Source organism: Haliotis rufescens, unplaced genomic scaffold (assembly GCF_023055435.1).
Source record: "Haliotis rufescens isolate VD_foot unplaced genomic scaffold, xgHalRufe1.0.p SCAF_10, whole genome shotgun sequence".
Taxonomy (NCBI): Eukaryota; Metazoa; Mollusca; class Gastropoda; order Lepetellida; family Haliotidae; genus Haliotis; species Haliotis rufescens.
Genome location: NW_025963780.1, coordinates 44,486,198 through 44,513,811, shown reverse-complemented (window position 1 = coordinate 44,513,811; position 27,614 = coordinate 44,486,198). Strand labels below are relative to the sequence as shown.

General features: G+C 44.0%; 1 protein-coding gene across 2 annotated transcripts in view; it reads left to right on the top strand.

Moving 5' to 3' along the window:
- The first annotated feature begins 1,551 nt into the window (after positions 1-1,551).
- LOC124121813 (SH3 domain-binding protein 5-like) overlaps positions 1,552-27,614 on the top strand; it is a 39,096-nt gene continuing 13,033 nt past the window's right edge. Inside the window, exons 1-2 of one of the 2 annotated variants that reach the window (XM_046484889.2) lie at positions 1,552-1,910; positions 27,375-27,437. In XM_046484889.2, coding sequence (XP_046340845.2) covers positions 1,854-1,910; positions 27,375-27,437 — 120 coding nt within the window. In that variant the 5' untranslated portion in view covers positions 1,552-1,853. Of the gene's footprint in view, positions 1,911-24,554; positions 24,698-27,374; positions 27,438-27,614 lie in introns of those variants that run through there. The other variant, XM_046484890.2, reaches the window with a different exon arrangement.

Sequence of the window (27,614 nt, the reverse complement as noted above, 5' to 3'; positions counted from 1 at the left end):
GAGTTTTATGGATGTCAACTTCTTTATTATGAAGGGCCAAAGACGAATGTGTATATGCGTCTTTGGAAGTACACAACGTTTCGGAGCATATACTTACTCCTTCATCTGGTGAATTCACCTGACAAAGGAGTATATACTCCGAAAAATTGTGTTCCTCATTATAAGGAAGTTAACGTCCATAAATTCCATTCCTTATGTGCCTCTTCCTTAAATGCCTCTCAAAGACTTCAGGAAACAGAAGTCCGTTAGGGGGCGTGGCCTCATCTGTTTCAGGTTATGGAAACATATTTGATTGTTAACAGTCAGACGTGATATACATAAATATATATGACGATGGCGTGCAATACTATTACTTGCACGTTGGTTGATGTTCTAGAGTATGCATGCAAAACCAATACTTTTGTTTGTTGTTTGTTTGTTGTTTAACGCCGCACTCAGCAATATTCCAGCTATATGAAGCGGGTGTAAACAATCGAGTCTGGAACAGACAATTCAGTGATTGATGTCATGAGCATCGATCCACGCATTTTGGGATACAATGACATGCATCAACAAAGTCAGCGAGTCTGACCACCGGACCCCGTTAGTCGCCTCTTACAAAATCAATGCTTACATAATCTTGCGATTATTAATAATATAACCTTGTTTCTGAGATCTAACATCCAAATAAATTGACATTGTACCAAAACAACCTTCGTGATACGCGGCTGTCACATGTCATTGATTTAAAGACTCAAACCAACCTAAACTCACAACCATCCATAATTTCTGTTCGTTCTAGACGTCTATGCGTTAAAAGCGAAATTAACCAAAGCCACCACCTACACATACGACATACGAACATTGAAAACATTCCTGTTAAAACCGACCAATGAGACAACTCGTTGAATGAATGAAAACATGAGCGAACGTTTTAACCATTTGCCCCCCCCCCCCCCCCCCCCCCCCCCCCACACACACACACACACACCCTCCCTCCTCCTCCTCCTTACCGTTAATTCCTTTCTCACACAGATCATAACATGAGACATATTTCCTGAACGCTTCCAAGCCAGACTACAATACATTATGTTGGCAAGTCTACATTCTTTGGGCTTCTTTCTGATATATACATGACATGCTAAAACGTGTTTTAATTGCTGCTATCTATTACATGTTATCCGACCCCGAAACAAAATTACCTGCATTTAACGAATTTAAACTGTTGTTGTTTTAGTCAGTAGTGAGTGCGGAATGATAGACAACGTGCGCGTCATCAACTATAGCCAGTGCCGAGCCGAGACAAGGGAATTCAGGACTATTCTCCGTGTGTTTATCTTCCAGTACATGAACTCCCTGTCCCCGCGACGACCCTGCTTCCCTGACTTAACCTACATAATATACCTATATCTGTGTTTACCCTCTTCACAGCACAATACATAGCTGTCAATCAAACGAATCAGGCATTGATGTAGCGCGCCCAGTTACCATTGCTGACAGTGTATATACATGTATATTACAATCGATATGGTTGTCACAGCCGTCACAGCGCTCAGCTGACATTTCCCAACGCTTCGCGCGGGCAGTAATTACAATAATTTACAAATTCCTGTCGTATCTCGGCTATTGTAGTGTAACACATTCCACGATCAGCCGCACGGGGTATTGTTTTAGTCCATCTAGAGCGGGAAACCATACCGTGCCATGTAGGTCAAAGGTGAAGTTATGTCACAGGTCAGAGTTGAGCGCTGATCGTGACGGACCGCGCTGTGAGTGACTGCCTCTCAAAGAACAGCCAAGCAAGAAGGAGTCGATCGGAATACGAACCCATGTGTTGTCAGAGTGGGGACAGCGGATAGTTAGTTGTCAGCAGAATGGACGATACCATTGACGATGTGGACGTTAATGACGATTTGGATCCAAGAATCCAGGTAAGAAAGTCGAAGTCAGTGTTGTATTTTGGTTGCCCTAAGTCTCTCCTCACCCCGTTCGCCGGTGTTTATTTCCACGCTCTGAATTCCTCACGATACGCCCCCAACTCAGTAACGCCGTTTCTCTACTGGTCATATATTAATCACATAAAAATATGTATTTCGTACCCTACCTAGATTATTGTTAGCTGTAAGTACAAAGCATATATGATTGATATATAAAATAAAGTCACTATGTTTAACATGCTATGCACACATGGGACACACGGCTGTATGAGACTAGCGCTGTTGGGGACCTCTGTTCGAGCAAAACATTCCTTGAATATTGTTTCCCACATCCTGGTGTATGAATGTTTTATGACATGACTATCGTGATGTAAGCAAGTCTGTCACACATGCAATCATGTAACCCACGTTTTACTTTGTGTTCGCCTCAGGCGGTACATATATATGCACATTTGAAAAAGCAATAGAAACGAGATTGATTATGGTAATAACGTCGTTCACACACCTGCACAGGTAAATTATATTGCGTGAACAGAAAGTGTAGAAATATCGTGTTGGGACAGTGTGTGTTCTTATCATCGCGAAGGAGCAGACTCCCCCTTAACACTCTTGCTATGCAAACAGTGTCGTCCTGGAATGTCTCCGTCGACCGCTGTGGAGGCGGGGTAGTCAAGAAGAAAAGTATTTTATCATCGACAGATAGTCAGTTAGTATAATATGTAGTGTAGGTTCTGTACTGGGCTGTCACCTTTCTCCGGCGGCTTTGATCAATACCGCCACAACGGCGATGTGGACGCTGGTGGGGTGAGCTTTCATATCTACATCTTGCCAGCTGTGACTGGGGTGGTTGTGTGAGGGGTGGAGCGAGGAATTGTTATGTATGTGCACGTGTCTATTGATTATTGATGACACGTGTTATGGGAGCTGTTTGACATGGAGAGGATGGTTTACAATGTCACAGCTAGGTCTGGTGGGCCAGTGGCTCATTGGTTCGACCGTCGTACATGCAGTCTGGGTTTGATCCCAGTGTGGGTTTATTGGATGCATAAACTGACCGACAAAAGAAACGCGAATACCATACTTGTTGGTTAATAGAGCTATTAGATTGGTTCGGCGCTCAGTCGAACATACTTGTATGTTGTGTTAATGGACGCTCAGGGACGCATCACATGTGATGTCATAGATCCATGACTCGAGATGCACCATTTGTCCCGTGCAGGATTAGCGTGTAAAGTTTGGAAATCACGTGCAGCATATCGGGATAAGAATAAAAACACTTTGTGCTGACACTTGACTGATTGTTAGTTTTTCATTAAGTGGTAAACAATAGAAACATCTCTTCTTAACGTACATGTCCCGTGAAGATCCGGGGTAGAATAGGTCTTCAGCAATTCGTAAGAGGCGACTAACGGGATCGGATGGTCAGGCTCGCTGACTTGATTGATGCACGTCATCTATCCCAATTGCGTGGATCGATGCTCAAGATGTGAATCACTGGATTGTCTGGTCCAGACTCGATTATTTACAGACCGCCGTCATACTGCTTGAATATTGCTGAGTGCGGCGTTAAACAACTAACAGACATTAAGGAACATACTTGTCTATATGTAGGTATGAATCGCGATTCTTTTGGCGTCGAGTAAACAGACTGTAAACAGTCGTGTGACGTGACCCAAACATATAATTTAGCTTCGATGTTATCTTTAATTGGTCGTGTAAGCCACTGCGATTCGCTGGGCAGGGTTACCTCCCTTAGGCGTGGCAGGGTCCTATGATAAGGGCCTCGAATGCTAGATTTGCCCTTATTATGCCCATCATTTGGGGTCTTCCTGCCAAACCAATCTGGCACGTGGTAATATATAACTGATAAACTGATGGAAGCGGCGCTAAAGTCCTCTCCCTCACTCACTCACCATTGGTTTAATGTTTCAACCACCTTTCTTATTGATATTATGTGATTGTGTTGTGTCGGGGCGGGGTGTAACTCTACAGTGTTTCTTCATCATGTCGAAGGCCGGGTTCGATACCCCACATGGGTACAATGTGTGAAGCCCATTTCTGGTGTCCCCCGCCGTGACATTCCTGGAAGTGTGCAAAAAGCGGCGTAAAACCATACTCACTCACTCATTCCCTTTAATACTAAGGGGCGGTCGGGTAGCCTAGTGGTTAAAGCGTTCGCTCGTCACGCCGAAGACGCGGGTTCGATTCCCGACATGGGTTCAATGTGTGAAGCCCATTTCTGGTGTCCCCCGCCGTGATAATGCTGGAATATTGCTAAAAGCGGCGTAAAACCATACTCACTCACTCACTTTAATACTATACTGAACATAAAAAGTTATGGATCATGAATTTTCTAGGGGATAATTCTGTGGTGAACACTGAGCACAGTATTAAAAAAGATATCCCCCAAAACAGTCATGGTCCCTAACTTATTTTGTTCAGTATATATCAAACATCAAACTCACAACAAACAAGCACTCACTAGCAATCAGAGCGTGAGAGAGCTACAAAAATAACGCATACATGCATGTTGAGAAGAACGACTTAAAGGTGATTGTGTTAAAGTAGTCGCTGGTCTTTGTGACTAATGTTATGATCACAGAGTACTTGCCTGGCGTATGTTATGCATGGCTATGCGTTATCAAAGGACAGCCGGATCTTCGCGGGAAGAAAACACCACCTATATAATTTAATGTAACCGAAAACTTAGACAAGCATTCATGTAAATATTTTGTTTGTTTGTTTGTTGTTTAACGCCGCACCCAGCAATATACCAGCAACATGACGGCGGTCTGTTAATATTCGAGTCTGGACCAGACAATCCAGTGACTGATATCATGAGCATCGATCCACGCAATTGGGATTGATTTCATGCATCAACCAAGTCAGCGAGCCTGACCACCCGATCCCGTTAGTCGCCTCTTACGGGTTGCTGAAGACCTATTCTACCCCTGAACCTTCACGTAGACATAAGGGTATGTACAAATGTCATGTTTACAACAGTCATGTAGCCTTATAAACTCTGTTGACAGGGATCTGTTGACATGAGATCAACTGTAGTTATCTCCATGGGCTGTCCGAGGAAAGATCATGTGTACCTAATCTCTGTCGTTAGAATACACCGATCGGGGATTTTGTGGTCAAAATGGGTGATGTGAATAGTGACATGGGTCTTGTGGTTCAAGTGTTCGCTCGGTACGCCGTTTGCCCGAGTTCGATTCTCCCGATGGTGACAAATGGCGTAAGAGCGACCGTCCAACCCCACCCAAGAGGATTGTGATGGCCGACGATCCGACCAATCCAAACCTAGAAAAAAGCTACTTAACACGGATAGGGTTACTTAGAAGATTGAGGACAAGCTTATATGTCAACACCCTATAGCTGTGTTAAAATGGGCGTTTGGATGATCTAGCGTTCTCCCACTCGCAAAACAACCCGGTACGATCCCCCCACGGAAACACAATGTACATCACTTGTTGACAACCACGTGAGGTCCAAAAGGACCAGGACCAGGACCAGTCCTCTCATCCAGATCAGAGATGACTGATTGGTTATCGATTAACTGACCCCTATTAGGATTTTCCCCAAAGATCACTTCTCACATATATTACCGCGATGTAATGCCGGCCAGGATACGTGTTCTACTAAGCGGTTGATGGTGTCTTACTCAGTCCTGTGACAAGGCTTATGTTAAGGCCCCTGGGTCCGCGTGGCTTGCCGACACGATCTGTAGATGTGTGGCTATGATTGGCACACAAGTGACCGAAACCTGTCTTTCGACTCGCCTCAATCCCACAGTGCATCTCGGTCAGGAATCCATATTTGAACAAGCTTTGTGCACGTGACTATCACATGACACAACACAACATGGCGGCAGCCTTGACCTTAACGTAAACGTTGATAATGGATTTGTAAGTTTGGAATAGTGTCCCGAATTAAAGCGTCAATTTTTAATTAATTCAACTGATTTGAAATTGTCGTTATGGTATACGAAATTAGTGGCAGGACAGGATGGTACACGAAACTGCGTTAATCTCAACCACGTGGCTATTGGAGCGACCATTGATTCTTTTGTGTTTGGAGTGAGTGAGTGAGTGAGTATGGATTTACGCCGCTTGTAACAATATTCCAGCAATATCACGACGGGGGACAACAGAAATGTGGGCATCACACATTGTACCCATGTCGGGAATCGAACCCGGGTCCTCGGTGTGACGATCGAACGCTTTAACCACTAGGCTACCCAACCAGCCCTCTGTTTTTGGAGAGGTGTCATGAATATTATATTATATTATATTATATTATATTATATTATATTATATATAGATATATATATATATATATATATATATATAGTAATAATTAAATAAGTGGAGTAAGATTGAACACAGTTTTAATAGGCTAGCGGTTTCAACTCGTACCACGTACGAGTCTCATCAGGCCATAACTGAATAACGGACATGAAGTAGTCAATATATATATATATTGAGTATACTTAAATACTAAATCCCTATCCATGGATCAAGACGATTACAGGTGTACGCGAGTTAAACCAGTGTAGCTTTGAGCGGTGTGTTAGAAGTATGCCAACCGTTAAAAGCAATGCTTCCTGGGTCACGTTTTGTGAAACTCTATAACATTTCTATTCTTAAGAATGACGCGACGTCGCGTGTTTATGTCTGTGTTCCTCTTCAAACATAGACTGCATTAAGTCTATATCTATCGTAAGAAAACAAATCTCAGATGACCTCAAGCAAGCTGTCCGTGATTTTATCAACAGATAAAAGTAGATTCCTGATTATCTCCCCTTCGCGGAATCAATCAGAACCCTTCAGAATAGTTCACGTATCTTGGATTTGTTTTGATATTTGGAGACGGAGACTGGCTCCAGTCTACACCACGGCCAGGTTGCCGTGTGCAGGTGTGTGAAGTGGACCGCGGAGGACAAGCCATTGTCAAAGCTGGTCTCACAGTTCGCTTACAGCCTGAATCAGACTTTGAAAGGTACGGGGAAGCACCTGTAAACTCAGTCAACCATGACCATGACCCTCCCCTGACTTGGATTCTTTGTTGATATGACATCCCCTGATATTGAATACAACTTTATTTGCTTTTCTGGCCACAGACTGTGGCATTTGAAAATCATACATAAATATATTTAAGTAAGTTGACATAAATACAGTGTACATATTATTTACCCAGAGGATTAAATCTAATTTGTTTTACACACTTTTTATACAATGTTTGCATTGTTAAACAAACTGTGGCATTTTTACTTATTTGGCTTATTGTTATATCATCATTTATCAGCTTTTACGATGGAATACAAATATAATGGAAACGTGCATGAAATTCATCACCAACATCACTTCTCTCGCGTAAACTTCATGGTGTTCTAAACTGATTAAAAAAGTTGGATAATTTATGTAAAAACTTCATAAATTATCCAACTTTTGTTCAACTACAAGTTCGGATTTACATATTCAATATGCCTCAAAGTTGGCTTGTCTCAATTTTGGCTTATATCAGTGTTGGCTTGTCTCAATGTTGGCTCGTCTCAGTGTTGCCTTGTCACAATGTTGACTTATATCAGTATTGGCTTGTCTCAACGTTCTTTTGTCTCAATGTTGTTTTGTCTCAGTGTTGGCGTATCTCAAAGTTGGCTTGACTAAATTCTTGCTTGTCTCAATGTTAGCTCGTCTCAATGTGGACTTTCTCATTTTAGACAACCTTTATTTTTTCCCCAATATTTATTTACAAACAAACCCAAACGTCCCCAACCCCTTCCCCCAGTATCAACGGTCGGCATGTTGGCATCAACTGCATCCGCGTTATCAACACCCGACGCTGACGTAGACGTTCACGCCCCCTACTGGCGCACGTATGCATTACGTATCATATATCTGCCTGTTATCAGGCGTACGAGCCGCTCACTACCGACAGAGGGGCACGGGTGGCCCTGTCGGTTAAGGCGCCGCTATTCGCTGTGCATAGTTGCGTCCATTGGGGACGCCAGAAATCTATGTTTGGTTCGAATCCCGATTCACCCCGATTATGTTTCTAGGTTTGTCAGCACCATACCCGTGCTCGTGGGTTTCACCGAAGTCGTAAACGTCCGAGACCTGCATCACTTCGGGCTTTCCTCCCACATTAAGCTGACACGCCGCAATATAACTGGAATACTGTTAAAAGCGGCGTTAAACACAACTCACTCACTACTTACAGAAATCATCCCTTGGGTATTCCGAGTTAGAAGAGGTCCCCATGGCCCCTTTCCACGAGCTATCGTAGCGCTCAGATGATCGTAAGTTCCCTTCAACATAGACTCAAGACAGTCGTAGCGCTACGATCGCTTTGTAGAACCGGGCCCAGCAGCCTAATCTGGTCGTAAGAGGCGATCAGGTTGTGGTGATGAGGCTCGGTGACTTGGTTGATGGTGTGTCATCGTACCCCGACGGCGTAGATCGTTGCTCAGAATATCAATCACAGGATTGTTTGGTTCAGATTCTATTATTTTCAGATCACCGCCATATAGCTTTAATATTGCTAACAATATAAACAACCCCCACACAAACACACTGACAGCAATCAGGCTGTATGCGGGGACACGGGTGGCCTAATTGTCGCAATTAGTTGTGCACAGTTGTGCCCCTTGACAATACCAGGATATGCTGGTTGTCCCATTATGATGCTCTGTTATACAGTACCTTCCCGGTGCTGGCGAGTTTTGCCCAAATCATAAACGTTTTCCTCTTGTTTTCTCCCACATCAAGCTAAATACGCTATACTATACAGTATATAATATATAGTTGATATGATGTTAAAAACATTTAAACCCAATTACTCACTCACCTAGCCACCCACTCACTCACACACTGGAATATCAGATTCGCCTGGAATATTACCCTTGATTTGTCTTTACTGCAAGCGTGCTTGTGAGATTCACTTGGGCACATACTTACGGCCACGTTAAGTATGTACAATCAGCTCTGGTGTATACTCATTATAACTCAATAGCAGTGATATTCAATACAAAAACGCTTCAGTTAATATTTCCAATTGCAAGACCTCGGTATAATGAGGACCCCATCGTCAAGCTGTGTGATTTGGCCGACTGTTTGTCACCGTGACCCCGGTCGGTGCTCATGCTTTCGGTCACTGGTTTGGCCGCTCCTGACTCAAATATATAGTCCCCCTCCCCGTGACTGAGCTTTTTCCTGCAGCATTCACTCGCTCGCTCGTTTCCATCCTCAAAAGTCCAGTCACAGGGACTCCGACTAGTGCAAGCTTGTCGTGTTTCCTATTAATACTATCAACACGTCCTGATGCGAGCAAACATCCCCGAGACTAATCCGTTGTGTGACAGCAGAACGTCAAGTGTCTGCCACGCCCAGGGTGTGCACGTGGCAGTCACCACGTGCCATTGTACCCTCGCCAGTGTACTGATATAATCTCTACAATGCTGTGTCTCTGTGGCCATCTCTAGCAGATAGACCAAGTCTTCATAGCAGATAGACCAAGTCTTCATAGCAGCTAGACCAAGTCTTCATAGCAGCTGGACCAAGTCTTCATAGCAGATAAACCAAGTCTTCACAGCAGCTAGACCAAGTCTTCATAGCAGCTGGACCAAGTCTTCATAGCAGATAGACCAAGTCTTCGTAGTAGATAGGGGGCGGTGGGTTAGCCTAGTGGTTAAAGCGTTGGCCCGTCACGCCAAAGAACCGGGTTCGATTCCCCACATGGGTACAATGTGTGAATCCCATTTCTGGTGCCCCCTGTCGTGATGTTGCTCACTCACTCACTCGATCATTGAAGATAGAGTGCGTCTTCATGGTAGATAGATCAAGTCTTCACAATAGATAGACAATGTCTTCGTAGCAGATAGGGGGCGGTCGGGTAGCCTAGTGGTTAAAGCGTTCGCTCGTCAGTCCGTAGTTCAAGGCCCGCGCTCGATTCACGACATGGGTACAATGTGTGAAGCCCATTTCTGGTGTCCCCCGCCGTAATATTGGGTAAAAGCGGCGTAAAACCATACTCACTCACTTGTAGCAGATAGACCTCGTCTCCAAGTGACATCGGCCTACTTTCGTCAGAGACGCCATCTCACAGCCTTGTCAAGGCCTATGTAGTCCCCCGTGATGTGACACTGTGTAGATGTAGACACATTCCTGTTTGTTTGGCCCTCGAGCCAGCCTAAACCACCATGTTACCCGATTCTTCTGTCGTCACAACACGGGGATATACTATAATTAGAATAAGCCAATATTAATTGAGTCCTTGCTCGACTGTGACGTGAATACTGGAAACATCAATGTTTTATGGCGAGGAAATATAAAGTGAGGCGATTTAATTTCCCAAGAGCTTTTTATCACATCCCCTATTTCATTCATCTACACTTCAGTCACCTGTCTTCGACTTTCCTCGCCGCGAGTCGCTGCAAGATTCGCTCTTCGATTTTCCTTCCCGGACACGACTTATACAGAGTACAATGTATCTACCCATTTCAGAATATGTATACAAGGTATATTCTCATGTGATATCACGCTATATCACACCGTTATGCATGTTCCCGTGGCAACTGAAAAACTATACACAAGCACACAAGCACACACGCAAGCATGCATATATCAGTCATTCTAGTTGTATGTGCATTTATGAAAGATGATATTCGGCATCGGGGCTTATATGTGCATATTTTCTAGTATAGGTCCACACATGCGCACATACCAACAACAAGCATATGTACATGTCAAATCTGCTTGTCGGCATAATGAAATATATAACATAATATATTCAGGGGTTAATTAGAGGTGGAATGACGCACAGCTGAAAGTGATACTGTAGACACAATAATGCAACATCTGTGATGATTCTGGTACGGCGGCAAATGATGTAATCAATATATACACTCGCTACATCCGGCGCTAATCACATTGTCATGTTGTCTATCAATGTGAAGATAAATCGTATGTAGTCGTTTCCTTAGGCTCAAACACATTTATTACATTTTTCGAATTGAAATTATTTTGAGAGCAAGCCCATGTTGTTGCTTTTGCAGCTGCAAATGATTACATGTCTGTTAATCTATTTCACGTTAAAGACGATCTATATTTGATGGATGACCATCTCTTTATTTTACAATGATGCGACGTTTCGGTACTGATCCTTATACCGTTGTCAAGCAAGAGTGAAGTAAGACAGTACAGGTTTATTTACATCAAATAGTTTAAAAGCTGAACTGTCTACTTTGAAAACTGACCCGCGAAGATCAGGGGTAGATAGCTCTTCAGCAACCCATGCTTTCCGTAAAAAGCGACTATGCTTGTCGTATGAGGCGTCTAACGGGATCGGGTGGTCAGACTTGCTGACTTGGTTGATGCATGTCATCGCATCCCAATTACGTGGATCGATTCTCATGATGTCAATCACAGGATTGTCTGGTCCAGACTCTATTATTTACAGACCGCCGTCATATAGCTGGAATATTGCTGAGCGCGGCGTTAAACAACAAATAAACAAACATCTAATAGTTGTAACATTATCTTTTGTTGTTGAAAACCCCTTTCATGTATACTCTCGTGTTGTTTTGTTAACCTCTATCAGCTGTATATAACCCTGTACTGTGCTGTCTAACGTCACTCTTGCTTGAGTGAATTTAATGCACTGGTACTCGTTTTAAAATCGTTTTGGACATTAACTATTTCATTCTATCTCTATAGAATTCAAAGTGGATGGCAAATAATGGAATTATGATTATTGAATTATTCCATTTGGTATAGATATATATGTGTCAGAATGGTGCGCCGTATTCCATCTACATGAGGAGGATATGCTGTCTCCAGATGAGCTCAATTATTGACTGCAATGGATTCTGCCATATATTGACGGGACCGCCTCCGTGGTCTAGTGGATAGAGCGTCTGCCCGGAGAACGGAAGGTCGGTGGTTCGAACCCCGGATGCGTCATAACAAACGACATTGAAAGATGGTTCTAGTTCCGGGTAGGGAATAGGTCCCCAGCAACCCATGCCTGCCGTAATAATCGACTATGCTTGTCGTAAAAGGCGACTAACGGGATGGGGTGGTCAGGCTTGCTGACTTGGTTGATGCATGTCATCGTATCCCAGTTGTGTAGATCGATGCTCATGATGGCAACCACTGGATTCTGTGGTCCAGACCGCCGTTATATTGCTGGAATATTGTCGAGTGCGGCGTTAAACAACAAACGAACAAACCAATGTTTCAAAACATCAATTGACACCGGATAGGCTGATACTGGACCCCAGACCCCGACCCCTAGACTAACATCTAGTCTCTGAAATGAACATATCGTACATAAAAAAACAGTTGTTCAGTTATTTTAATAAAAATATAATAAAAAGGAGCCCAGTGACTCTCTTCATTTTCAGATACTGCAGTGATCTAGACTTGCCAAACATTATAGACTTGCATGGGCTGTATTTGATATATATTTGTATCAGGGTCTGTAAGACAGACGAACCCGACCCCCAATCACCCAATTACAGTGACCTCAAGAAACCCTTCTTGTCCTGCGATTCGCGCCATTCTGGCACAAACCCTTTTGGTACATTCGTCAACACTCGCCCCTTTCTGAAAGATGCAAGAATGACGAGTGATCAGGAATACCATATTTATTACGGAAAGATGCGGAGGTTGCGAGAGAAGTCTTTCCGATCTATGTAGTTCTTCATTAGTATCTGGCCGTGATTAGCTTATAGTGATCCGCATTACTTTCATCTTATATTCCTGGAGTAATCTTCCCTCTACAAATACTCGCAACACTTGTTTTGGAATCCGAGCATCGTCTCGGCTGGTACCACTCCCTTAAACAAGTTCAGCCAGCATATTAGTGAGATCTAACAACCGTCCCACCCTCTCAGGATCTGCCTCGTGTCGACAGTAGGAGCCGCAATGAAGCATGCTCTATTTGACCTCTAAATCCAAAGGCCAAATGGACAAAGCTCGTGCTGCACGTGATATCGATATTCGTGCATGGTGTGGTCAGTTAACACGTGGATGTTGCAATGTGTCCCTGTATACGTTGATTGTGTCGGTCACGTCCGATGTCCGGGGTCACCACCTCGGTAGATGTCCCGACGGGGCTCGCCCAGCTGAGCTGATGTACAAGACAACAGGGCAATTTTGGGCAATAGATGTCCCCAGGGGTATATTAAACCATTTGTTTACCTCGTCGTAAATACCATGACTCGGCACTTTGGAGTAGGAGACGATAGGAGTGTGCAGAGGCGAATCTATAGGATTGTAAGTGAGTGATGGAGTATGGTTTTACTCCGCATTTAGCTCTAATCCAGCTATATCACGACAGAGGCACATCTGATTATGAAAAAGGAGCGTGCATGTAATTACTATGGTAGAATATATATAATTACCTTGGTCACGAAGTTAACCAACACAAAGGATATGCTAACGAATTGGGCGTCTGAAAAATAGGGAGTGCAACCGCTGCACACTCTGGTTCAGGGGCGGACGGGTAGCCTAGTGGTTAAAGCGTTCGCTCGTCACACCCAAGACCCGGGTTCGATTCCCGACTGACATGGTTACAATGTATGAAGCCCATTTCTGGTGTCCCCTAACGTGATATTGCTGGAATATTGCTAAAAGCGGCGTAAAATCAAACTCACTCACTCACTCTCTGGATCAGCACATGTGGTGCCTTTCTCAGCCTATAGCAGAAAAGGTCCCTGTAACCAACACTTGTTGTACGTTCGCGAAAGGCACTGTTTTGATTATGTGTCATTTACCTGCGCGAGTGTTGCTCATACCATCCACCACCTGTTTGCCTCGTCGAGGCTCGACTATTTACAGAACGTCGCGATAACTAGAACATTGCTGAGTGCGGTGTTAGACATCCTCCAGTATTGCTGCAGTTATCAGTTCTCTGCCACCCTTCCCTTGTGCATCCCAAGGCGAGATCCTCACTCAAACAAATACTGAATACTGAGGCAGAAGATGCATTTAAGTGACAACAAATATATCAAATTACTGAAGACGATGCTCTCTACTGTTTCAGCTCAGAGCTAACCAGCCACACATCAAAGGAACCACATGATCCTGTCAAAATTGTTAAATGATATTGGCTGTTTGTCTGTTGATTAACGCCGCAATCAGAAGTCTCCCAGCTATATGACGTCGGTCTGTACATAATCGAGTCTGGACCAGACAATCCAGTGATTGACATCATTTGCATCGATCCACGCAATTGGGATACGATGACATGCATCAACCAAGTCAACGAGCCTGACCACCCGATCCCGTTAGTCGCCTCTCACGACAAACATAGTCGCCTTTTACGGCAAGTATGGGTTGCTGAAGACCTATTCTACCCCGGGTCTTCACGGGTCGCTTAATATAAAACTAAATGTAGATGCGGCGACATGGTTTCTGAAAGCGACAGCCTGTTTCACATTTATGTTTACCCACAGTTATAATGGAGTCTGGAACAAGCAACCCTTTGGTTGATGTCATGATCCACGGTTTACCACACCATGCAATCAACAAACTACACCATTGAAACCACCCAATCCTCACAAGACAAGGTGTAGGTTCGAGGGTTTACAGTCTCAGACTTCGGCCAAAGAAACAGCTGCACCCCATTTTACTCGTCCCCACTCGCCCCGTCACCTGCACCCCATTCGTCCCCACTCGCCCCGTCACCTGCACCCCATTTTACTCGTCCCCACTCGCCCCGTCACCTGCACCCCATTCGTGACCAACTCGGGATAAGCCGAATGGTAGAAAAGATGCGAGTGGTGACGAATAAGCACCACCCTTTTCCCGAGGTATCCGGAGTGTTTAACCTTGACCTTCTGATTCGAGGTCGGACGCTGGAGATCTGTTGGATGACTCCATACCCTGCTTCAATTTTGCTGAAATATTGCGAAAATTTAGCTTACAAATGTGTACACCAACGTTCCATTTACTCGAAATCCTCTGAGCCATAGAAAAATATATCGATTTATCCAGAGTTTGACACAATGGGTGTTACAGGTCATTCGTAGCACTGACCGCGAGGCCATTAACAGCTGTTTCCCCCGGGTCAGGCTTGCGTGTTTACTTAACGGTCAGCGTTGATTCATGGACTGGGAGTAAAGGAACGACTATCCTCTGTGACCCCCGCAGAGTGACAGATGATACATCAACTGCCCGTGATCACATCCCCCTCCCGACTTACTCAGCAAGTTTTACAACCTGCTCACACACGACAATTCGATGTGCAATGTTGCGCCCCTTAGTCGTGCCAGGATCCGATGATACTGGATTCGAATGCCAGGATTCGTCCAGATTACGGTGTGTTGTCGACACCATGCCTGTGTTCCTTCTGACAATACTAAGGCACTGGCGGGATATTCCTTCTGACAATACCACGCCACTGGCAGAACATTCCTTCTGACAATAACACGGCACTGGCAGAACATTCCTTCTGACAATACCACGGCACTAGCGGGATATTCCTTCTGACAATGCCACGGCATTAGCGGGATATTCCTTCTGACAATACCACGGCACTGGGAGAACAGTCCTTCTGACAATACCACGGCACTAGTGGGATATTCCTTCTGACAATACCACGACAGGGGCGGGACATTCCTTCTGACAATACCACGGCACTAGCGGGATATTCCTTTTGACAATACCACGACACTAGCGGGATATTCCTTCTGACAATACCCCGGCACTTGCGGGATATTCCTTCTGACAATTCCACGGCACTAGCAGGATATTCCTTCTGACAATACCACGGCACTAGCGGGATATTCCTTCTGACAATACGACGACACTAGCGGGATATTCCTTCTGACAATACCACGGCACTTGCGGGATATTCTTTCTGACAATACCACGGCACTAGCGGGATATTCCTTCTGACAATACTACGGCATTGGCAGAACATTCCTTCTAACAATGCTGCTTCTGACACTAGCGGACATTCCTCAATGATTTAGCCCAGTGGCCCAATCGCCCGCTAACCCGTAGTTTAAGACACTTGAACCACATTCCCCTTGCCTGGGTATTGGTGAAATACTGCGAAGCAATCTTAACCAAATTCTTCCATCTTCCGACTGAGCGTTCATTGGAATAGTGTGTCACCCCAATGCTAATTGTATGGCAAACTAAAATAGGGATTGTTTTGAAGTGTGATTTGGTTGAAAGTTTTACGGCGTGAATCGATCAAGCCTATAAGTTGCAGGTTGTAGAGATAAAGTTCCATTGTTGTGAAACACACTGCCCACTCTCACTGGAAATGATGGCTATATTCAGCTGATAACACACATAGCTACCTGAGTAGGCTTACAATCAGACACAGAAACATAGTTAGCTTCTTAAGAATCTATATCTAAAATATGAAAAATATAATCCAAATGGAGCCTTGAACAGTGATGAAAAAAGCCTACGGCTGAGTCAATCTAGACTTGACAAATCATTCTAGACTTGAGTTGGATTCCTTTTTCAATATTATTTATATTGTCTTGTGTCTAGGAGACAGGCTACTCATTGAGCCACGTTACGCCTTAGGTTTAATGGGGAAACATGGGGTGAGGTGAAATTGGGTTTAACGTCGCGTCCAAGATTTATGCACTTATATAGCGACGTGCATGCACGTTAGTGTGTTTGTGTGGCTGCTTGTACAAGTCCGGACTGATGCCGATTTATAGTGCTTGTCCACTGAGATACCATGCCGCAGTTCAACATGGATACCCCACTCAGACACAGTATACTGACTCCGAGCCGACTAGTCCTTGTTTTAGCCCCTTAATGCCGAGCGCCAGACAGGGTAACAACAAGTACCATCTTTAAAGGTCTTTTGGTATGACGCGGCAGGTGATCGAGCCGGGACCTTCCGCTCTCCAGGCGGACGCTCTACCTCTAGACCACGGAAGCGGTTTTGGAAACATGACTTTACACAGGAAACAGACCTATCATAGTAGAGGAGTAAGCGTGTCATATGGTAGCCATGTGGTTAAAGTGTTCGCCTATTACGATGAAGATCCGGGTTCGATTCCGCACACGGGCACAATACGTGAAGCTCATAGTGTCATCGGCGTTGATATTTCTGCATGCGGCATAAAACATCACTCACTCACTATGTCGGTAATGCTAACGTTATGGCTCCTTCAGTACACAGTAACAAATCTGGCATGTGTTATCGAATATTGTGTCAAACATGATTGTTTTTCACTGAAAACTCCAAAGACGCTGAGAGCGTTTGCAACTTAATACGCTAAAATATTGGTAATTGGGCCTGTCACAGTGTCGTTATTGAATTAGTGCGATGTTTGCAAACATTGCCCAAGGGAGCAGAATTAAAACTTTTTTTTCGGTTTATCGATAACTGTTAGTTTTGTGAGTGTTGCCGGGTGATGCGTTATATGGGGAGTACTTAGGGTTTGTTTTCATGCAGCAAGACACATTATGTAAGATTTGCACCAACAAGACAAAGCTGCTCCTGCTTCCTAAAATAGAATTCCCTTATAAGGTAATAAAGGCATACGTCAACGGGATTGAAAGCTTCCTCAGAGAAAACACATTTTCATCCAAAGGAGCCTCCCAATAATACCTTAATGATGCTCTTTCCAGTGCGGTGATAGTGAAAAAACCCGCCATTGTCAGTCCTGCTGTAGTCGACGCAAGACGCCACTCGTCAGTGTGTGAAGATTCCTCGTCAAATAAGTGTTATGTCGTCAGTTCCGATGTAACGGCTACTTCTTTTGGTTGCCCCTGGCAACTCTTCTGCGAGCGTTAATTACGGCATCATAAATGAATTGAGAAAGGAAGTGATTGACGGAAACTCAGGTTACTGCTTCCGGCGAGCCGTGCTTTGACGAAATAACAACGTCGTGAGTACGGTGGCTTTGTGCGGAACGTCAGACAGACAAGACAACAACAACAACAACAACAACAACAACAACAACAACCATGTAAGGATATATTGTTGAGTATTGTAATATTATAGTTAGTATTATGGAGTGTAATAGTGAGTCGGTATACGGTACGCCGTTTTCAGAAATATTGGGTCTTTGGCACCAAGAATTGACTTCACACATTGTACCCATGTGTGGAATCGAACCCTGGTCTTAAGAGGAGCGAACGCGTTAACCACTAGGCTACCCAGTCTGCCTTAGAATTAAATGTTGTGAAAGGGTTTCCATCCTCGTCCTACCTAATGCTTGGGGATCGGGGGGTCCGACTTGATGACTCGTTGATTACTTGCCATCGTACCCCTGCGTTGCTTATAATATCAACCATTTGTTTTGCCTGGCCTCGACTTGATTATATGCAGGCGCCCGTCATACAGATGAAATATTGTCTACGTTTTGAAAGAACATTCACCCACTTACGTTTTAACCACGCGGCTTTAACCGGACGTCGTTCTTGGTGTTCCAGGAATTATATGTAAAGTATTCTCAACAGTGAAACCCAGGCAACGCTTGAGGGGCGGTACGATATTATATTTGGATGCCTCTTAATCTGTATAAAACATTTAATGAAAGCAACCGTCACTGGATGTTTTCCTAGCGTGATCATCGTCGACAGCGTCGTGCGTTGAACGTTAGCCTGGCATTACAGAGAAGACTAGACCATGGAAACCACGTGTAATAGATTATTATCTGAATTAAAGAGCAACGCCGGCTTGACATCGATACAAGATGCTGTAGACTTGGATATGCGGGATGTGTAGGTGGTGAGGGACCGACGATATAAATGTGGGTTGACGAGTTTGGTGGCTTGGTGAATGAATGGTTGGGTGAATAGATGGTTGGGTGGGTGGGTGGGTGGATGAATGGATGGATGGTTTGGTGGGTGGGTGGGTGGATAAATGGGTGGATGGGTGGGTGGATGGTTACGTGGGTGGGTGTTTGTATGTATGTTTGGGTGGACGTTGAGTGGGTAGGTGGATGGGTGAGTGAGTAGGTGGATGGGTGATTATGTGGGAGGATGGGTGGAGGGATGGATGGGTGAGTGGGTAGGTGGATGGGTGAGTGGGTCGGTGGATGGGTGATTATGTGGGAGGATGGGTAGAGGTATGGATGGGTGAGTGGGTAGGTGGATGGGTGAGTGAGAAGGTGGATGGATGATTATGTTGGAGGATGGGTAGATGGATGGATGGGTGAGTGGGTAGGAGGATGGGTGATTATGTGGGAGGATGGGTGATTATGTAGGAGGATGGGTAGAGGGATGGATGGGTGAGTGGGTAGGTGGATGGGTGAGTGGGTAGGAGGATGGGTGATTATGTGGGAGGATGGGTAGAGGATGGATGGGTGAGGGGGTAGGTGGATGGGTGATTGTGTGGGAGGATGGGTGATTATGTGGGAGGATAGGTAGAGGGATGGATGGGTGAGTGGGTAGGAGGATGGGTGATTATGTGGGAGGATGGGTGATTATGTGGGAGGATGGGTGATTATGTAGGAGGATGGGTGATTATGTAGGGGGATGGGTAGAGGGATGGATGGGTGAGTGGGTAGGTGGATGGGTGAGTGGGTAGGAGGATGGGTGATTATGTGGGAGGATGGGTGATTATGACATGACAACATGACAATTAACAAACACCACCAACATGACAATTAGCAAACACCGCCAACATGACGATTAACAAACACCACCAACATGACGATTAGCAAACACCACCAACATGACAATTAACAAACACCACCAACATGACAATTAGCAAACACCACCAACATGACAATTAGCAAACACCGCCAACATGACAATTAACAAACACCACCAACATGACAATTAGCAAACACCACCAACATGACAATTAGCAAACACCGCCAACATGACAATTAACAAACACCGCCAACATGACAATTAGCAAACACCGCCAACATGACAATTAACAAACACCACCAACATGACAATTAACAAACACCACCAACATGACGATTAACAAACACCACCAACATGACAATTAACAAACACCGCCAACATGACAATTAACAAACACCGCCAACATGACAATTAACAAACACCGCCAACATGAAAATTAACAAACACCGCCCACATGACAATTAACAAACACCGCCCACATGACAATTAACAAACACCGCCAACATGACAATTAACAAACACCACCAACAAGACGATTAACAAATACTGCCCACATGACGAACAAACAACAAACACCACCAACGTGACAAACAACAAACACTGCGCATGTCAAGCAAAGAACACTGCCCAAGACAAACAACACCGCCTACATGACAAACAAAAAACCTCACCAATACAACCCCAGAAATATACACGCCCATCAAACCAAACAGTTGTTTTCATAAGCCGAATCGGTTTAGATGTGTCATTATACTTACATGATCTTCAAAACCAACATCGAAGAAAAAGTTTTTAAAATCTGTTTGAAATCGTTTTTTAGCAGATTAAGTCTTTTCAAAATATCAAAAGACGCGGTCCCGCTTTAATCTGGCCCCCCACAGGGCCGGGCTATTCCTGGTTCATCCGCGCAGAGAGTACAATGCGATTCTCGCGCTATCACGGCGTCAACAACCTCTTCGTGGTCGTAAGCAACGTCCTCGCGTTTTAACAAGTCGGTACGGTTCCCCTAACGCCCATGATATTTCTGTTAGAGACAATATGTCGTCACATGTTAGGTCAGAAAGTAATAGTTCGCCTGACGGTCGTGATATTTGTATTAAAGGCGATAAGTCATCAGCTAATAGCACTTGTTTTTTAGTCAGAAAGTAATAGTTCGCCTGACGGTCATGATATATGTGTTAAAGACAATAAGTCGTCAGCTATTAGCACTTGTTCTAAGTCAGAAAGTAGCAGCTATTAGCACTTGTTTTAAGTCAGAAAGTAGCAGTTCGCTTGACGGTCATGATATGTGTGTTTAAGACAATAAGTCGTCAGCTATTAGCACTTAATCTAAGTCAGAAAGTAGCAGGTTTTTGCACTTGTTTTAAGTCAGACCGTAGCAGGTGGGGTGTAATTGATCTGTTCAAGTTGAGTAGATGAAAACATTCCGCCACCTCGCCAAACCACTCGTTCCTTCGACTGCGTCCAAGTAGTCTGTGCCCCAGAACCTACAGAATATATTAAAAAAGGAGTCCAGCTCAAGTCTAGAATGACTTGGCAAGTCTAGATTGCCTCAGCTCTAGCCTAAAATGAAGCATTGTTTTGGGCTCCAGTTTTTTATTTTGCAGATATATTTTTAAATACGACTTTATTTCTGGGACTAAATGTTAGCCTCGCGTCGTAGTTGCCAGTGAGCGGATGCAGAGTACGTGCAGCTGTCAGTGTGTGCTGCAGCGCCACCTGGTGCCAGGTACACACTCATCGATGAGTCACTATGATCATACAATCACTGACTTCAGTATAACAACAGCTATTCCTGTGTTAAGGGGCGATAGGCGAGCCGAGTGGTGAGTGTTCGCTAGTCAGCCACAAAAATAGAGTTCGAATCCCAAAGCGTAACCGTTGTTAGTAACGGAGTAATTACATAACCTAGAACGTTGATTGTGGCCTTGTCGGGCTTCTTGTATTTGTTCACGCACTCTCTACACTTCCTCATCAACTTTCACTGGCGCTTCTCAAATAAAAATGACAAACACATTTAAATATGTGCAAAAATCAGAGTCAAATGTACGATTCCAACTATACCGTCGGCATGTGTTTATGTATAAGTATCAAGTAGTGATGATACAGGGTGTTCGTGAAAAGGGGAGCGCATCCTGCCCCACCGGTGACAACCGTCACAAACACATGCAAAGGCAAGTCAAGACTTCACATGAACAAATATGGACATATGGTACAAGTCAAAATAGAGAACTGTATATGATTGTGGTCACTGATGCATCAAATCTATTCACATGTCTCCCATAACATTTTTGAAAGTTTTTCTGAGGAGTTGAATGCTTGAAATCCGGACAATGACCCCAGACGGTATCGTTCCTTGCGAACCAACATCAAATGTCCAATTCAGCCAATCCTGGGTGTGGTCCAATGGTCCTCATTATATACAAGACCGCCTCCGTGGTTTAGTGGTGGGGCGTCCACCCGAAGAACGGAAGGTTGGTGGTTTGATAACCTGAGCACGTCATACGAAAAACGAGAGGTATTTGTTGTTACCCTGCCTGGCGCTCGGCATTTAAGGGGATAAAACATGGACTGGACGGCTCGGAGTCGATTAAGTATCTGACTTGGGTATTCATGTTAAATCGCGGCATGGTTTGTCTGTGGGTTAGCACTAGGGAACTGGCATAAGTCCGGAGAAACAGCCACGCGCACTCACACACGTCGCTATATAAGTGTAATAATCTTGAACGTGACGTTTCACTCTACATATAATGTACAGTGGAACCTCGGTATTCCGGACCCAGGTAAACAGATCGTCTTCCGGACGTTTGCCTTGGGGAACATCTGAATCTTCTGAAAGAAACAGTACGACGTATCCATGACTCGGACTGAGTCACGGGGAATGTTCTGTCCGGATTAACGGGGTCTTATTTTAACCCGAATATTCCAAACTGGCGTCTGTAGAGGGTCTTCGGGGTTAATGTGACGTCACTGTACAGAAATGTTCGTGAACTTAACGCGGATAGAGTTGTGTCCCTTTGCGGTGCTACACATGTGTATGTGTGACGCCATATAGAATCTAGAATGAAAGTAGACCGCACCGTCGCTCTTGTCATAATTATCTGGGGGAAATGTGTTTCCCCCATCTGTCAACAGGGACGACAGGGACGACAGGGGGACATACGACGGAGCAGGACATTCTGACACGACTAATATGATGCATTCAATGAAAATATACGCCTCGACTCACCAAATCTGCTTAAACTTACCACGAGGCGACTATGCTTGTCGTAAGAGGCGAATAATGGGATCGGGTGGTCAGGCTCGCTGACTTGGTTGATGCATGTCATCATATCCCAGTTGCGTAGATCGATGTACAAGATGTCAACCACTGGCTTGTCTGAGCAAGCCACTGATATTTACAGACCGTCGTCTTATAGCTGGAATATTGCTGAGTGCTAGTTATATGCCAGCTCGGCTGTGGGTGAGGATCTCCAGAATGCGTGATGACCACTGGATACCGGCCTGATGGCAGGTTTAAAGACCAACAAATAGTCCGTGAATTCCTTTTTTCGTTTTCATAGTATACACATATTCCACAGTCATGGTGCACGAGTGACAGTTTTATTACAAAACAAGATCCTTCCAGATTTTCGGCGGATTAAAGTAGAGTTGTTCCATTAGATGCGATCATGGTAATGAACTGGTCTGAAACTCGCATCTCAATCTGGAGTCAGCTGAATTGACTCGCTAATCGCTTAATGTCGGTTACTCTGCCCAGAGAGACATGTAACTGGAGACTGGGGCATCGTGTTGCCCCTGACCTTGACCTTGTGGCTTGATGCAGCGTCTGATATCATGCCTGATACGATCATAGATATTTAGGAGGCTGATAAGAATCATTCTGTTTCACACGCTGATATCAGGGTCGTGATGGTTAACGATGGGTGATGGTTAACGATGGGGTGATGGTTAACGATGGGTGATGGTTAACGGTGGGGTGATTGTTAACGATGGGTGATGGTTAACGGTTTGGTGTTGGTCAACGGTGGGGTGGTGGTTAACGCTGGGGTGTTGGTTAACGGCGGGGTGATGGTTAACGTTTGGGTAATAGTTAACGATGGGTGATGGTTAACGGTTGGTCTGGGCTTAAAGAAGACCCGTATCGTGGTCTTGTGGATAAGATTATGCGTTGGAAGGGGTTTAGTCTGTCTTACAGACCCTGATACAAATATATAATTATCAAATACAGCCCATGCAAGTCTATAATGTTTGGCAAGTCTAGATTACTGCAGCATCAGGAAGACAGTCTCTGGGCTCCCTTTTATTATATTTTTACAAAGATAATTGAACAACTGTTTTTTCCGTACGATATGTTCATTTCAGAAACTAGATGTTAGTCGATGCCCGATGAGGATGTTATCGTTTCCGCGATGTTCTCCGATACGATATCTCAATAATATGCCCAATTCGTCGTGACGAGCGAGCTCCAACCATCAGGCTATACACCATCGACCCCCGATCGTGATTACAAGGCAGCTTCGTGGTAATCCGTTATTAACCTAGTTGGACTGATTATTTTGCTAATCAGTCGACAGATAGCTAATTCTCCAGGTATTAATGTTACCATCATAGACTATTGCTACATCGCCTGGGATATATGTCCTTAAATCAGCATACCAAGTGCAAATTATAGTCTAACATCCAGGCATGCAAACATTGTATAAATATTCCAATACTGTAGCATCAGTCGGTTATGCCCATGTCAATCAAAGCCCCGCGTGAACCAGATGGTATGAATTAACAATAACAAATGACGAATAACCTACTTTACTTTGCGTCATGTATAGCATTAGTATACTCCAATTACCTACCATCCCTAGCATCAACAAAACTACATCTGCGTGATCGTTATAAAACTCTATTGTGTCTGATAAGGTGCTTTATTTGACGACAGTCCCGCGAGGAACGGTCGGGGAATTATTAACAGCGCGGCTTGTGTTAATAGACATGCGTGATGTTGGGACGGTCCCTCGTGTGATGAACATTATCCGTTATCACCCACGACCTTTAACCTTTGCCCGAATGATGTTGGCGACACTGTGAGCCACAGCGAGGAAGGTGTCTGTCATCTAGGGTGCAATACGGACCTAACTGTTGTTTCCTCTCTGTGGGGCAGTCAAAAAGATGGAGTCGCGAGGATGCGTACAGGTAGGGAAAACGCTGTTGTCTCGCTAACTAACGGACTATATCGAGGGTTGAGGTGTATATACAACGAAAACGTCCATGCTCTTTGAAAGAAGTTAGGGAACGTCAGGAAGGTTTAGTATGAAATTTCGTTTCTACCCCGAAGAAAATTAGATCTTGTGACCACCAGAGAATTATGTTGCACCAAATGACCTGTGTTGATGTGGGTATAAACACCGAACAACACCGTAGATATGACCTACAATAATCTAACCTGTTCCTTTATTTATGTCAATCAGTATATAGCCAGCTGCGTGTATCTTTACGATAGTTATGTAGTAGACATGATCAATCGGTCGGATTTTTTAAAACTATCATCGCGAACAAGCGGACATTAATTCGATTTTGCTTTCAAGTTTTATATTTACCCGAAACATTTCTGGAAGGAAATCTGACCTGAGCGTCAGACGCGGAAATGTTTTCTATGAAGTTGGGGATATTGTTTGTTTCCGATTTGGTCGTAGATTACGGTATAACACGAACATATTAACTAAGTTATCCATACAGATATATTTGTGTTTCTTATCAGTATTGTCTTATTATAAATATTGGTCCAAACACAATGGAAACTTGACACCCTGCATGCGTTTCACGGGCTGCACGCTTAGGTGAGCTGTCAGTTTCAAACGAAAGATTGTGAGTTTCTGAAGTTTGAGATTGAGTACACTTAGTTTCAGGATGCGTTTATAGTTATTCACACATCATCGGAAGTGATAACGGGAAGTTAAATGCGTCACTTGTTTGATTTTAGAGGCTATACGTGTATATGGTAGCGCTTCATATCTCGGGTGTGCCAATGACCTACTGACTTGACTGTGTATATATGTGTATTTTCGAATCCAGTGCTCGTGGGTTTCACCAAAATGGTAAAAGTCTACCACTGCACTACTTTGGTCTTTTCTCCCACATTAGGTTTACATGCCGTGATATAACTGAAGTATAGTTCACAGCGTAACTACCACGTTTAACGACATTCACATACGCACGCATTTTTTTATACTTTCATGAAACTAACGTTCTGTATTTTAGGAATCTGCTGAATATGCTATATATGAATTTATAGTTAGAGCTTGCATATATCTGGGCATGTCATGACCCGAATACCCAAGGTCCACGTTTCTCCCTAGCTTGACATTTCCATCAGTAATGAATGTGTTCATTCCACTCCCATCCCGACGTTTTAAAAGTCAGATTGCCTCACCTGTTTGTTTGTTTGTTGTTTAACGCCGCACTCAGCAATATTCCAGCTATATGACGGCGGTCTGTAAATAATTGAGTCTGGATCAGACAATCCAGTGACTAATGTCGTTCAACGTGATTGGGGTAAAATGACATGCATGAACCAAGTCAGCGAGCCTGACTACCCGATCCCGTTAGTCGCCTCTTACGACAAACAGTCGCCTCTAACGGCAAGCACGGGTTAGTGGTTTATGTAAAACAGCCACACCTTTTGAGCTAATAATTGGTTTGACTGCGAGTATTCTGACAATGTCATGTTTTGTGTAGTTTCTTGGGTGTTTTGCGACCCTGTCAGCAATATTCCAGCTGTATGACGATGGTCTGTAATAATGAGTCTGGACTCGCTAAACTAGTGGTTGATATTATGAGCTTCATATCTCGGGTGTGCCAATAACATACTGACTTGACTGTATATATGTCTATTTTCGAATCCAGTGCTCGTGGGTTTCAGAAATGGTAAAAGTTTACCACTGCATTACTTTGGTCTTTTCTCCCACAGTTTCATGAAACTAACTTTTTGAATTTTAGGAATCTGCTAAATATGCCCATTTATAGTTAGAGCTTGCATATATCTGGGCATGCCATGACCCGAACCCCCAAGGTCCACGTTTCTCCCTAGTTTGAAATTTCAATCAGTGATGAATGTGTTCATTCCACTCCAACCCCGACGTTTTAAATGTCAGATTGCCCCACCGCCAACCCCAGTCGGTTTCATCATGACCCTGTGATGATTCCGGGCGAAATAGGTGAGAGGTGAATAGTGACCTCTGCTTGTTGTAAGAGGCGACTAAGTGGACCTACATAGCTGAACGGAAATATTCTAACTCACAAACCTGAACCCAACATTTGCCAGCCAAAGGGAAGCCACTCGTGCGGAATAATATACAGCAATTGAAACGGACATAAAATTCAATGCCACGGCTACAACAGGATGTGTTCCCTGTCGTGCTCATTTGTCTGTTCAACTTTATCCTTGACGTTTTATGTAAGATGAAGTGAGAACGATTGCTTACATTTTAGTTTGCAATATTTCTGGATGCTGTATTATCAGAATGTTGTGTAATGGGTGTTTTCAGTATGCTGCGTTTACAGATGTTGTTTTGTCAGTGTCTTGCGTAATGTTTCTTTAGGATGCTGCGTTTTTAGATTTTGTTTTATCTGTGTCTTGTGTAATATTTTTGAAGATGATGCGTTTATATATGTTGTTTTATCATGTCTTGTGTTATGTTTTTTAGGATGCTGCGTTCATTGATGTTGTTTTGTCAGTGTGTTATGTAATGTTTTTTGGATGCTGTGTTTACAGATGTTGCTTTGCCACTGTCTTGTGTAATATTTTTTAAGATGCTGCGTTTATAGATGTTGTTTTATCCGGGTCTTGTGTAATGTTGTTTTGTTGTTGCAGGAGGAACTAGACATGCTGAACAGTGCCAGCAATGACATCAACCGGCTGGAGAACGAGATCGACGTGAGTGGCAGGGGTGGCGATGGGGTGGTAATGGGGTGGTAATGGGGTGGTTATTGGGTGGCAATGGGGTAGTTATGGGGTGGCGGTTGTTAAGGAACAATACGGGATGGTGCGTTAGGTATTCCACTCCTCAGTTGAAAACTCATTTCAGAGTAGTGGTTAATGTTTTGTTTGTTT